Raw genomic sequence first — 11,729 nt, 5'->3', positions numbered from 1 at the left:
GGCGGGAGGAGCTGGGACCCGGCGATCGCGATCGTGAGTTTGCTGTACGAGTAGATGAAGCCAAAGATGGTCGCAAACGTGGCCGGTAGCGACAATAGCGTGGCAGCATGCATGGAGAGTCCCATGGCCATAAACCCTACATCCAAGATACAAATCAAGTCGACAATAAATGTAGAATCGAACCGTTGTTGAAGGGTACGGCGGCCGTCGCGAGGGCCGTGACGCCAGGCGCGACAAACGAGGACGTCGAGAGCACCGAGATGCCGAGTATTGTGAGCGTGAGTACGCAGAGCAGCTGGGCGCGCGGAATCTGCTGCCGCGGGTTGGCCACGTCGTCGCTCGCCATATTGAGCGACTCGATGCCGACAAAGAACCACGCCGACTCGGGCATTTGCTTGAGCACTTGACGGAATTCAAAGCGGTAGAGAGCATCGGAGGACGCATTCGCCGTTGGTGACGTCACGGCGAGCGACCCGAGTATGTACGCGACGATGATGAGCAGCGCGAGGAAAGCCAAGACCCGATTCGCGCGCCAGAAGACCGCGCCACCCGCCAAGTGCAAGCTCAACGCTAGCGCATAAATGAGCAGCCAAAGGGCCGGCCGCGCGGGGCCCAGGGCTGGCAATAGCATCGTGAGCATGTCGCCAAGCGTCAACACCGACGACGCGACATACGCAATGTACTCGAGAGTTTCGCAGCATCCAATCATAAAGCCCAGATAGAACCCGAGCGAGCAGCGCGCAATACCGTAGGCACCGCCGGCAAACGGCAGCGCGCTCGAGATCTCGGCGAGGCAGAGCGCCATGCAGCAGTAGGCCACGCCCATGAGCAGTGTCGCGCCGAGGTAGCTGTAAAAGCCAGCGACAAGCCCCGCGTTCCATGAGAAATACTGGCCGCCGACGACGATTGTGATACCAAGCGCGTAGAGATCGATGGTCGTCGGCTGCATCGTGGACGAAACACAAGTGCAATGAATACAAGGAAAAGATTTGATGGCGGAGAACGGAGGCGGTACCACAGCCGTATATTCCGCCACAGGTGAAGGTGACATGAGCGTTGGCTAGCTGCCGTTGGATGAGTTGATACTGACGTTTGCATTCGTTATTCACTTTGCGAACTCACTCCAACGGTGACTGAGAACGACAGAGATGCAGCAACTTGAACGTTAGTGTATCCAAATTGCGTCTCATTATTGGATTATTCATGGCGCGCGTCCGTCGCGGTGCGTGACTCGTATGGGTTGTGTATGTCAGTTTACTGCTCTGTGGTGTGCTCGCCCATCGTGGTGCCCGTGTTGTTGGTTTGATTCGCGGATGCGACCTTGATCTGGTACTTGATGGCAGCACCTTGTCCGAGCACCCGCCGACTCGAGTGCCCCGATTTCTTTATTTGGCTTTTGTTGCCCGACTTGGTCTGCGTCGCGCGCGAGGCATTGTCTACACGCGTGGGTCTGAGCTGCACCACAACCCCAGTCATTCACGATCAGAACGTACAGTTGGCCACGTGCGCGACAAATAAGATCTTGCGCTCGTCGTCCGAGATGGTTTGGTGGTGCTTGGCGTAAGCATAGTAGTACATCGTGAGGAGGCCCCAGAGGAAGACAAACGCGCCAAACGCGACACCCGGCGATGTCTGGAAGCCGAGAATCGAAATAATGTTGAGCTGCCAGACGCAGAACGCAAAGATCGCACCGGGGATTCCAAGGGGGCTTGTAAACGCCCGATCGAGGTGGCCAAAGCGACGCCGGAGGTAGACATAGCCGTAGCACTGCGCGCTGTAGGAGCAAAAGCTACTCAAAATACACACGGAAAACAAGTGGGTGTTGACGCTCGGTACAAAGAAAGCTGCGAGGCAAACCGCGTAGCTGAGGCTGCACCCGATAACGAGCACAACAACCGGCGTGCCACGCGTGGCGCTGACGTATGCGCAAACCGGCGGCAGCAATTTCGAGTGGGCAATGGCGCCGCCGAGCTTGCGAAAAGCAAAGATGAACCCGACGATCGTCGCGTACGTGGCCGGAATCGAGAGGAGGCACGCCGTCGCTTCCGAGAGACCAAAGAGCCGTTGAAACCCTACAAGTTGAATCAATGTATCAACATCGAGACACGTAAGTACGACCACGCACCCGCGTTTAAGGGCACGACCGCAGTCGCGAGCGTATCGAGCCCGGGGGGCACAAAGGCCGAGACGAAGTAGGTTGCGAGACCCGTCGTCGCCAACGTTACGACGCTAGCTATCTGCCCTCTCGGAATCGCCGTCTTGGGATGCGGAACTTCGTCGCAGGCCATATTGAGCGACTCGATACCGACAAACATCCACGCTGTGAGCGGAAGGGCGCCGAGCACCTCGGAAAAGCTAAATGCGTGCAGCAGCGGCGACTCTGCGTTGATATCGCCATCGATGAGGGAGAGACCGCCGAGGATGTAGACGAGGAGCACGAATAGCGAGACAGCGGCAAGGACGCGGTTGGCCAACCAAAAAAAGGCGCCGCCATAGAGGTGCACGACCATAGCCGCAGCGTAGATACACAGCCACACGAGGGGCTCGTACCCGTCGAGCGACGGGAAGATGATGGCGAGCATGTGCCCCATCTTGAGCACGGACGACGCCACGTACGCCAAATATTCCAGCGCTTCGCAGCACCCAATCATAAACCCAAGGTAAAACCCGAGCGAGCAGCGCGAGAGGCCGTACGCGCCGCCAGCGAACGGCAGCATGCTCGAGGCTTCGGCGAGGCAGAGCACCATCGTGATGTACGCGGTTGACATGAGCACGAGCGCGCCAAAGTAGCTGTAAAAGCCGGCGACGAGGCCGGCGTTCCACGAAAAGTACTGACCGCCAATGACGACCGTGATGCCGAGGGCCCAAATGTCCAAGGCCGTCAGATGCGGCTGCATCGTCGAGCTCATTGTCGCGGGAAAGGCCGATCGAGGACAAATGCGGTTTGAAACGCTGGTACCAGTTTAGATAGCCGACCAATAAAAGGCTGCATAGCCACCAACGGCAACCTACCTATTCGCAGGCAAAAGATATACTCAACAACGAAGAGCGGCCATGCACGTAGCCGTGCCATCTTCTGATGTGATCAGGCAGAGGATAACTTCAAGATCAAGATATCCTGGTCGAGGTGTCGTCCGTGGCGGCAGAGGACGAGAGGTGCGATCGTAGCGTGCTGTGCATACAGGTCGCTCCAGTAGAGCACACATACATGTATGACCATGCGATTAGATAAGGAACAGGAGTGAGATCCGCCAGCAGACGTGCATGGGCGGCTACGGCGCGGCCTCGTCGTCTTCGGACCCGATCGTGTCCTTGAGCTTGCGCTTCTTGACCTTGAGCTTGAGGTTCTTGCTGGCAGCAGTGCTGGCCTTGATGGACGTCTTCGACTCGGCCTTCTTCTTCCTACGCCCATGACATCAGACACGCGCCGTGTAGCAGATCGCATGTACTCGTCGCCACCGGTCGCTGGCGCGGGCTCGGTCACGACCGCCACCTTGGGCAACGGCGGGATGCTCGAGTTGGAGAAGAGCTTCTCGTGGATCGTGTACGGGCGCACCTTCTTGAGGAGGATGTCCTTCTTGCCCTTGAGGTCGGCGTAGCCGTCCCAGCCGCGGATGATGTTGCCGTGGGCCGTGTCATCGAGGTACGATAGCTCGTGCTCTTCGATTTGCTTGTCCATCTTGGCCAGCGCTTCGTCCAGCTTGCGCTGGGCGTCCTCGAGGACCTTGATTCCGTCCGAGCGCGCCGGGTCGGCCATCGCTATCACCTCTGAAACACGATATCATCCATGTGTATGCGTTTTAAGAGTCGGTTAAACCGTTAAGATTGGTCAGTTGTTCGGCTGACCAATCCTAACCGGTTGGGTGAAAAGCGTGCAACGCTCTACCGGTTGGTCTTGGCGGTTCGATGCGTGTCGTCGCTGCCCATTGCAGAGCTGTATGTAGTCTCTTGCTGCATTGCACTGCAACACTTCAGTCCTTAAGAGGCCAAATTAATTTAGCGCTCCTAGCGATAGTGAAGCTGTGCGCCACGCTAATTCGGGAGCACGCAATGTGAGCGATGTGGAATGCAGGCAGCGCGACCAAGCGCCGGTGGGGGGTGCTGGCCAAGCTTGCGAGAAGCCACACGCCGGATGCAAATGCGTCGCTGATGACCAAGTGGCACGCGCTCATCGACGAGGCCAAAGCGGCGACGGACCTCAAGACACTTTTAAGCTACCGCAAGAGCGCTGCGGGCGGAGTTGGCCAAATCAGCTTGCGCGAGCGGCGAGAAGCTATGCATCGATTATTTACAAATATAAGTTTCACTCGCACCAAGGTTTAGGAGTCTGGAGCAGTCCCTTTCGGTACTATTTTGCGCGACGACGAGACCGACACGGTCTTGATCAAGTCGCGCTTGGACGAGCCCGATGGCAGTTTGAACGAGAGGACTTTGGCCGATGCCTTTTCAATCTTGGACTGCTTGGAGGGTCCGCCACTGGATTTATTTTTCTTGCCTTTGGCGCGGGCTTGGTTGACTACACAACAATATTGTTCCACATATCTAGTTCGAGTCCACGTACAAATAGCAATGTGGGCAACAAACAACACCTTGCGCTCTTCGTCGGAAAACGTCTGGCGCGACTTGGCATAGCCATAGTAGTAGACAGTAAGGAGGCCGCCAACGCAGAGGAACGCCAGCACGGCCGCGCCGCCGTCGTTTTGAAACGCCATTAGCGCCACGGCGTTGAGCACCCAGACGCAGAGCGAAAAGACGGCTCCGAACACGCCCAGTGGACTCGTAAACTCCCTCGGCAAGTGCTTGAACTTTGCGCGGAGGTAGAGGTACCCAACGCACTGCGCGGCGTACGTGCAGCTGGCGCTGAGAATGCACACTGGGAAAATGTGCCGGCTCATCGACGGCACTGCCCACGTCATGAGGCAGATCGCGTAGCTAATGCTGCAGCCGATGAGAAGCGTGATGGCGTGGTGTCGGAACGACCGCACACAGCAGATCGCGGGCAGGAGCTTGGAGCTTGCAATGGCTGTCGTGAGCTTCTGGAACGAGTAGACAAAGCCAAAGATGGTCGCGTACGTCGCAGGAATCGATAGGAGACAAGCGGACGCCGCCGAGATGTGAAAGATGCGCATGTACCCTAACCCATATCTCGTTACATGCAGTACATATATCGTACTCGATTCTCGACGACGTACCCGCGTTCAATGGCACGACCGCTTGGCTGAGGTCGGCCAATCCCGGTGGTGCAAACGCCGAGGTTATGTACGTCATGAAGCCCGTCACGACCAATGTCAAGACGCAGGCAATTTGCCCTTTTGGGATCGTGCTCTTGGGGGCGGCCACGTCATCGCTCGCCAAATTGAGCGACTCGACACCGACAAAAAACCATGCCGTTAGCGGCAACATTTCCATCCAAGTAGCTCCATCGCTCGCGTGCATGAGGGACGATGATGTATTGACGCTCCAGTCGGCAATGGCAAAGGCCCCAATGATGTAGAGCACGAGGAGACCGATCGATACGAGGGCAAGGGCACGGTTGACCTGCCAAAAGAGCGGACCACCGTGCAGGTGGATAGCCACGATGGCAACATGGATGCACAGCCACGTCAGCGGCTCGTACCCATCGAGAGATGGATAGGCGACGACGAACATTTGGGCCATCGTGAGCACAGAGGTTGCCACGTACGCCAAATATTCCAGCGCTTCGCAGCACCCAATGATAAAGCCAAAGTAAAACCCGAGCGAGCAGCGCGAGATACCGTACGCGCCGCCAGCAAACGGCAGCGTACTCGAGACCTCGGCGAGGCAGAGCACCATCGTGACGTACGCGGTTGACATGAGCAGGAGCGCGCCAAAGTAGCTGTAAAAGCCGGCGACGAGGCCAGCGTTCCACGAAAAGTACTGACCGCCAATGACGATGGTGATGCCGAGGGCCCAAATGTCAAAGGCGCTGCGCGTCGGAGCGCTTGTGGGCGAAGACGCCGTGCCAGTGTTTCCGGTCGAGGGCTGGGTGGACGCCATGGCAGCGCAAAGACGACTGGCGACGTGGGCTCTAGTATCAAATTTGAGTGCGGTTGGAGGCGGTTCCAAACGGACGCAAATCACGGTATCGAAGATCGCCATGCTCAACGGGTCTTGGTCTTCTTTGGGCTGCTCGAACCGATCTCCGCCCGATGGGTGCCCAAAGGAGCTATGAATAAATGTCATGCTGCGTTTATACACGATTGTGATGATGGAACTCGATCTACTAGAGTAGTATGTGATTTGACGCTAGGACAAGCCCATGGCGTCGCGTCAATCGGTACAAGTACATGAAGTTCTCGCCGGAACTCGAGCCGACTCTTTTGGATGGTAAATCAGTGTCGAAACCACTAGAACGAAGCCAACATGAACCACACCTCTTGACTGCCTCCACCGCGGGCACTCCTATTGATTTGCTACAGGGAGCTCAAGAGTGGTAACGTCCACTGGACTTAACCCCTATCGTCGAGTGCTGCCGCACAAAAATTACGACGCTGAATAGTTGTCAAGGATGGTATTGAAAACGAATTCGTACAGACTACAAAAATTGTCGCCACGGTGACGACACTAATACCATGCAGCACGAGAGACGGGAGAGGCTTGACTTAGGGCAGCGGAATCAACTGGCCGTCCTTGATGATCTTGGCGACGTTGACACGGCCGAAACCGTAGCGGTTGTTGGGCCACGACGCGTCACTGACGCCGCCGCAGTTGGGCGCGCCCTTGAGCTCGACAACCTTGCCATTCTCGCGCTTGAGCCACTTGGCCGGCTCCGGTTCGAGCGCCTGGTCGGCCGTCTTGGTCAAGTAGGCGTAGACTTCGTCGTACGTCAACGCCTTGTTGGCTGACTTGAGGAGCGCGACAATACCCGTAACGTGCGGTGCCGCCATCGACGTGCCAGCCAAGCTCGCGGTCGCCGCATCGCCCGTGTTGGTCGCCGAGAGCGTGTAAAAGCCGGGGGCCGAGATGGCCGGCTTGACAAGCTTTTGTCGGACGCCGTTCTTGTCACGGTACGTGGCGGGGCCCTTGGACGAGAAGAACGCGAGCTTGTTGGGCTCGTTGTCGTACGAACCAATGGCGCCGACCGAAATCACATTCTTGTAGCCGCCGGGGTACCCCACTGTGCCGCAGGCCGGGCCCGAGTTGCCGTTGGCAAACACCGGAATGATACCGGCCTTGCGGATGTTGGCAATGGCTTCTTCAAAGACGGAGCTGTACGCCGCCCCGCCCCACGAGTTGTTGATGACGTCGGCGCCCTTGGAGCAGTCGGGCTGCGTCCCATCCGCGAGCGTCGGGCACACCATGAACTGGAGGCACTTGAGGAGCGCGTCGTTGGTGCCGCTACCTTGGTACAAGCCACGGCACGAGATCCACTGCGCACCCGGCGCGACACCGAACCCGTCCTTCCCGACCATCGTGCCGATGGTATGCGTGCCGTGGCCGTCGACATCTTCGGGCAACTTGGTCTTCCGGTACGGGTCGAACCAGCCGCGGTCGGCGCGCCACGAGTCCTTGATGAGCTGGTGCGTGTAGCGGGCGCCGGTGTCAACCGAGCCGATGACGACGCCCTTGCCGTTGAAGCGGCTCCACACACTGGGGGCACCGACGGTCTGGACGCCCCACTGGACGGTGGCGTTGGCTGCGATGGCCGCTTCCGCGCGCGGCTGCTTGAGCACGGGCTCGAGCTTGAAGACCGGCACGGGCTCAATGGCCTTGACGCCGTTCTTGGCGAGCTTGTCGACCACGTCCTGGTTCGCGGCCTTGACAATCGTGCCCGAGACGATCCAGTACGTTTCCGTCTCAAAGCCGTCAGTGACGCCGCCAAGTGCCTTCTTGGCATCTTCCGAGCGCGCAGTGAGGTAGTCGAACACCTCCTGGCGCGAGACACCGTCGATGAGCTCGTCCTCAAACGGGTTGTCGGCAAAGCGCACAAAGACGTCCGTGGCGCCGTCGACCTCCAAGGCCCGCAAGACGGAGCTCGCGACCTTGGCGTGCGCCGCCGTGGCGATCGCAGCGAGAATAAGAGCAGCCTTCATGATGAATTGATGCGAGGTGGAGAAAGCAAAAGCTAAAGTGAGCGTCGAGCGCCATCGCGCTTCGTCGGCGATCGCAGCGCCCGGGTATCTGTGTCGAAATCAGAGGTCATTCAAGCGGAATCAACAAGATCGTTCAGCACGACCCTCCAACATGGAATGCACCCACCAACTCAGATCCATGTATCAGATTGAAAAATCTGAGGCTCAGATTTATACTAGAAAACTGTATACCAGGTATCTGAGTTCCACCCGGCACTGCATACAAGTCTGTGTACGAGCTAGCTCGAAACTAGACCCATATCTATGACTGGAAGCCGTCTCAGATCGCGACCGTCAACGTCGTACCCGGCGTTTATAGTCTGCCACAACCCAAACTTTGCTAGAACAGCGAGCACGCATGCAATGGCATCGTAAATCAGTTGTCTATCACTGCAATCAAATTCGCTCAGTCGATCTTCTGCTCGTCGACGAGATGTTGGCTCGAAGGGAAACTAGTGCTTTCTACTAATATAACTACCTCGTTGTAGTTGGCAGCTGCAACGACGATTGTTGACCGCAAAGTTTGGGGCACAGCACCATCTGATTTTGCCGTACAAGACATCCGGTATGCAAGCAATTTGAACATACTTTATGCTGGTTCGCATCGATTGGAATGCACTCGGGCGCAGATTTCTGTGTACGACCACGGCACGTGGATTGCTCGTTCTGTCCGGCGTCATCACCGCCAGCCACCATATGGCACATACTGATCTGAGTCTCCTCAGCTTTTGATGATCGCGTCCGTCATCCGGCCGATGCACTTCCATTTGGTACTTTCCCATACCGGTGAATTCTGGCCGAAGATGTGCCGACCTATCGCCTCCACGCAAACGACAAGTGCTGGTCTCGCTTCTCTTTCGAACCCGCTTATTAACGTATTACGGCATCCCCCCGTTGGTCTTATAGCCGAGTCTTTTAGGCCTTTTACGGATAACTACAGAGCATTTTGTGTCGCAACCAACAACTCGAGGATATCTGCTTGAACAACATCACAGTGGCTCCCATCGTTCAATCGCGGCTGCTCGCGACGTCGATGGTGTTCTACTAGTTTGCCAACACAGATCGACTTGATCGTAGCGTCGACCGTGGGTCCGCTCACTCTATCTTAGCGGATTTGAACCCCAGCTCACGCAATACCTACGGTATGAACGTGTATGCATTTGCGCTTCCTGGCATTTGGGGCCATAGAGCCACCGCTGTGTCTCAGTGTTGTGCGCACAAGAAAACATCAAATAATAGAGGTGTCGAAACAGCAATATCGACTCTACGAGGTTTCAAGTCAAAAGTGAACCTCCAACTAAATTGAAATGCATCCTGTTGCACGTGGACTACGTAAGCACCAAAGCATATATTTTGTTCTTAGAAGGCAATCGCATCGATCCACTGGTTAGTGTTGGGGTTGTGGCACTCCCACACCTGCACCGCGTGCGTCGGGTTGGTCGGGTCGACGTCCAAGCACAAGTTGGTGTGCGTCGCGTGCTTGATCTTGTGGTCAGCGGCGTCGATGATCCACTTCTGGTTGCTGTTGGTAGCGTCACAGGCGTACGTGTGGAGACCAAACTTGTCGCCGTCGCGGAAGGCGTCGAGGCACTCGCCGTTGCTGGCGGCCTGGAGGGTCTTGGCGCTGTTGTCGTACGTAAAGAGCTCGTTGATGCTGTCCGAGGCCCAGTTGGCGTAGACGCCAGAGTAGAACTCGGAGATGGCCTTCTTGTCCTTGGTGGTGAGCTTGACGTAGCTCTTGGCAGCCGGCGCCTCTTCGCACTTGGTGAACCACTGGCTGACACCCCCCGTGCACTCGGCGACGAACGGCGCAGCGCCGGGCGCGGCGTGCGCGGACTCGAGGCAGAGGTTGCGCACCGTCAAGTGGCGGAGGCTGTGCGAGTTGGGCTCAAAGCCCCACTTCTGCGCCGAGCCGCCCGTGCACGGATGCAAGCGCACCTGGTTCTTGCCCTGAACGTCCTGGTAGACATCAAGGCACGTCTCGTTGTTGCTCTGGGACTGGATCGACTTGTCGTCAAAGTTGTACCAGAACTTTTCGTTGAAGTTCTTCTTCTCCGTGTCGACAAAGAGCTGGCCGTTCCACTCGGAAAGGACGCTGTGCTTGTAGTTGCAGAGCGAGATGGTGTCGGCGGTCTGCACGGGCGCGGACGTCGGAGCCGGCGGCGGCACTGGGAGCTTGCCGTCCTTGAGAATTTTGGCCACGTTGACGCGACCATAGCCATACCGGTTGTTAGGCCACGCCGTGTCGTCGACACCGGCGCAGTTGGGCGCGGCCGGGAGCGTCACGTTCTTCGGGAGGCGCCACGCCGACGGCTCGACCTCCATCATGGACTGGTCCGTTGTCGTCGTGAGAGCGTGGTAGATTTCGTCGTACGTCAGATCCTTCTGCACCGACTTCATCAAGGCGACGACGCCAGCAACGTGCGGCGCGGCCATCGACGTGCCAGCCGAGAACTGGTAGTCGGTGTCCGAACCCTTGTACGACGAGTACGTATAGAAGCCGGGCGCCGAGATATCGGGCTTGACGATCGTGTGCGACTGGCCCATGTTGTCGACGTACTTGGCCGGACCCTTGGACGAAAAGTACGCGAGCTTCGTCGGTTCGTTCGAGTGCGACCCAATCGCGCCGACCGCGATCAGGTTGGGGTAGTTGGCCGGGTTGCCGGCCGTCGCGCAGGCGGGGCCGTCGTTGCCGTTGGCAAAGATGGGCGTGATGCCGGCCTTGTGCCACGCGTCGATCATGTCTTGGAACCACGGGTCCGTCGTCGTCGCGCCGCCCCACGAGTTGTTGATGACGTTGGCGCCCTTCTTGCAGTCGGGCTTGTTGCCGTCCGTCTCGGTGGGGCAGATCATAAACTGCGCGCACTCGAGCAGCGCCGCGTTCGTGCCGACGCGGTTGTAGAGACCGCGGCACGCAATCCACTGCGCGTCCGGCGCAACACCGAGGCCGTAGTCGCCAACCATGGTACCGATCGTGTGGGTACCGTGGCCGTTGAGATCTTCGGGCACCGTAGACGTGTTGTACGGATCAAACCAACCACGGTCGGCGCGCCACTTGGACTTGATGGCTTCGTGCGTGTGGCGCGCGCCCGTGTCGATCGAGCCAACAACGACACCAGCCCCCCGCGTGTGCTTCCAAATGTCCGGCGCGCCGATCGTCGTGACACCCCACTGGATGCCGGTGGGGCGGGCGTTGGCATTGGCGTTGGCCGAGTCGTCGTCCTTGGTCACGACGGGCGAGAGCGCGATTTCCTTGACGACGTCGACCTTGACGACACCCTCGATGGCCGCGATCTTGGCGGCAAGCGCCTTGTCGACGTTGTCGATGATCGTGACTTCCGAGATCCAGAGCGACCGAATCTTGTGGCCCGTGCCGAGGACTTGCTCGAGGAGCGCTTGGCGCTTGGCGGCGACGGCTGAAGAGGATTGGTACACGCTTTCGCGGCGTTCTTCGGCGGTCGCACCCACGAGCTCGAGGCTCTCGAGCTTGGAGGTGTCCTTGGCAAAGGTCACAAACGCCTGGAACGTGTTGTCGGCTTCGAGTTGGCGCAGCGCTGAGCTCGTGATCTTGGCGGCCGTCGATGCGACGAGGGCGGAGACGACGATAGCCAACTTCATCGGTCTCGTTCGTACAAG

General features: G+C 58.0%; 6 protein-coding genes across 6 annotated transcripts; all 6 read right to left on the bottom strand.

Annotated features, from left to right (window-relative positions):
• Window positions 1–154: 154 nt before the first annotated feature.
• SDRG_13046 (hypothetical protein) lies at window positions 155–949 on the bottom strand (the record flags this gene model as incomplete). The annotated part of the gene is made up of 1 exon (XM_008619129.1): window positions 155–949. The coding sequence occupies one exon, from the start codon at window positions 947–949 to the stop codon at window positions 155–157; it is 795 nt and encodes a 264-aa protein (XP_008617351.1).
• A 126-nt stretch (window positions 950–1,075) lies between these two features.
• SDRG_13045 (hypothetical protein) lies at window positions 1,076–3,161 on the bottom strand. Its single transcript, XM_008619128.1, has 3 exons — window positions 2,126–3,161; window positions 1,494–2,072; window positions 1,076–1,436 (listed from the first exon to the last, which is right to left on the bottom strand). The coding sequence occupies exons 1-3, from the start codon at window positions 2,907–2,909 to the stop codon at window positions 1,255–1,257; spliced, it is 1,545 nt and encodes a 514-aa protein (XP_008617350.1). The 5' UTR covers window positions 2,910–3,161; the 3' UTR covers window positions 1,076–1,254.
• Window positions 3,162–3,165: 4 nt separating this feature from the next.
• On the bottom strand, window positions 3,166–3,784 carry SDRG_13044 (hypothetical protein). Its single transcript, XM_008619127.1, has 2 exons — window positions 3,450–3,784; window positions 3,166–3,402 (listed from the first exon to the last, which is right to left on the bottom strand). The coding sequence occupies exons 1-2, from the start codon at window positions 3,755–3,757 to the stop codon at window positions 3,273–3,275; spliced, it is 438 nt and encodes a 145-aa protein (XP_008617349.1). The 5' UTR covers window positions 3,758–3,784; the 3' UTR covers window positions 3,166–3,272.
• Window positions 3,785–4,319: 535 nt separating this feature from the next.
• On the bottom strand, window positions 4,320–6,018 carry SDRG_13043 (hypothetical protein; the record flags this gene model as incomplete). Its single annotated transcript, XM_008619126.1, has 3 exons — window positions 4,320–4,516; window positions 4,562–5,134; window positions 5,193–6,018. The coding sequence occupies 3 exons, from the start codon at window positions 6,016–6,018 to the stop codon at window positions 4,320–4,322; spliced, it is 1,596 nt and encodes a 531-aa protein (XP_008617348.1).
• Window positions 6,019–6,522: 504 nt separating this feature from the next.
• On the bottom strand, window positions 6,523–8,130 carry SDRG_13042 (hypothetical protein). The gene has a single exon (XM_008619125.1). It carries the CDS (start codon window positions 8,052–8,054, stop codon window positions 6,624–6,626), a length of 1,431 nt encoding a protein of 476 aa, XP_008617347.1. The 5' UTR covers window positions 8,055–8,130; the 3' UTR covers window positions 6,523–6,623.
• A 1,322-nt stretch (window positions 8,131–9,452) lies between these two features.
• SDRG_13041 (hypothetical protein) lies at window positions 9,453–11,729 on the bottom strand (the record flags this gene model as incomplete). The annotated part of the gene is made up of 1 exon (XM_008619124.1): window positions 9,453–11,729. The coding sequence occupies exon 1, from the start codon at window positions 11,709–11,711 to the stop codon at window positions 9,453–9,455; it is 2,259 nt and encodes a 752-aa protein (XP_008617346.1). The 5' UTR covers window positions 11,712–11,729.

This window comes from Saprolegnia diclina (genome assembly GCF_000281045.1).
Source record: "Saprolegnia diclina VS20 unplaced genomic scaffold supercont1.55, whole genome shotgun sequence".
In the NCBI taxonomy this organism is placed as follows: domain Eukaryota; phylum Oomycota; class Saprolegniomycetes; order Saprolegniales; family Saprolegniaceae; genus Saprolegnia; species Saprolegnia diclina.
Note: the sequence above shows the minus strand (reverse complement) of the source record. Positions and strands in the feature narration are given on the sequence as shown.

Coding starts and splice junctions, on each gene's coding strand:
- SDRG_13045 (XM_008619128.1), bottom strand. CDS start 2,909: ATGAGCTCGACGATGCAGCCGCATCTGACGGCCTTGGACATTTGGGCC. Junction 2,073..2,125: donor GGTCGTGCCCTTAAACGCGG/GTGCGTGGTCGT, acceptor TTCAACTTGTAG/GGTTTCAACGGCTCTTTGGT. Junction 1,437..1,493: donor TGTCGCGCACGTGGCCAACT/GTACGTTCTGAT, acceptor CCACGCGTGTAG/ACAATGCCTCGCGCGCGACG.
- SDRG_13044 (XM_008619127.1), bottom strand. CDS start 3,757: ATGGCCGACCCGGCGCGCTCGGACGGAATCAAGGTCCTCGAGGACGCC. Junction 3,403..3,449: donor CCAGCGACCGGTGGCGACGA/GTACATGCGATC, acceptor TCATGGGCGTAG/GAAGAAGAAGGCCGAGTCGA.
- SDRG_13042 (XM_008619125.1), bottom strand. CDS start 8,054: ATGAAGGCTGCTCTTATTCTCGCTGCGATCGCCACGGCGGCGCACGCC.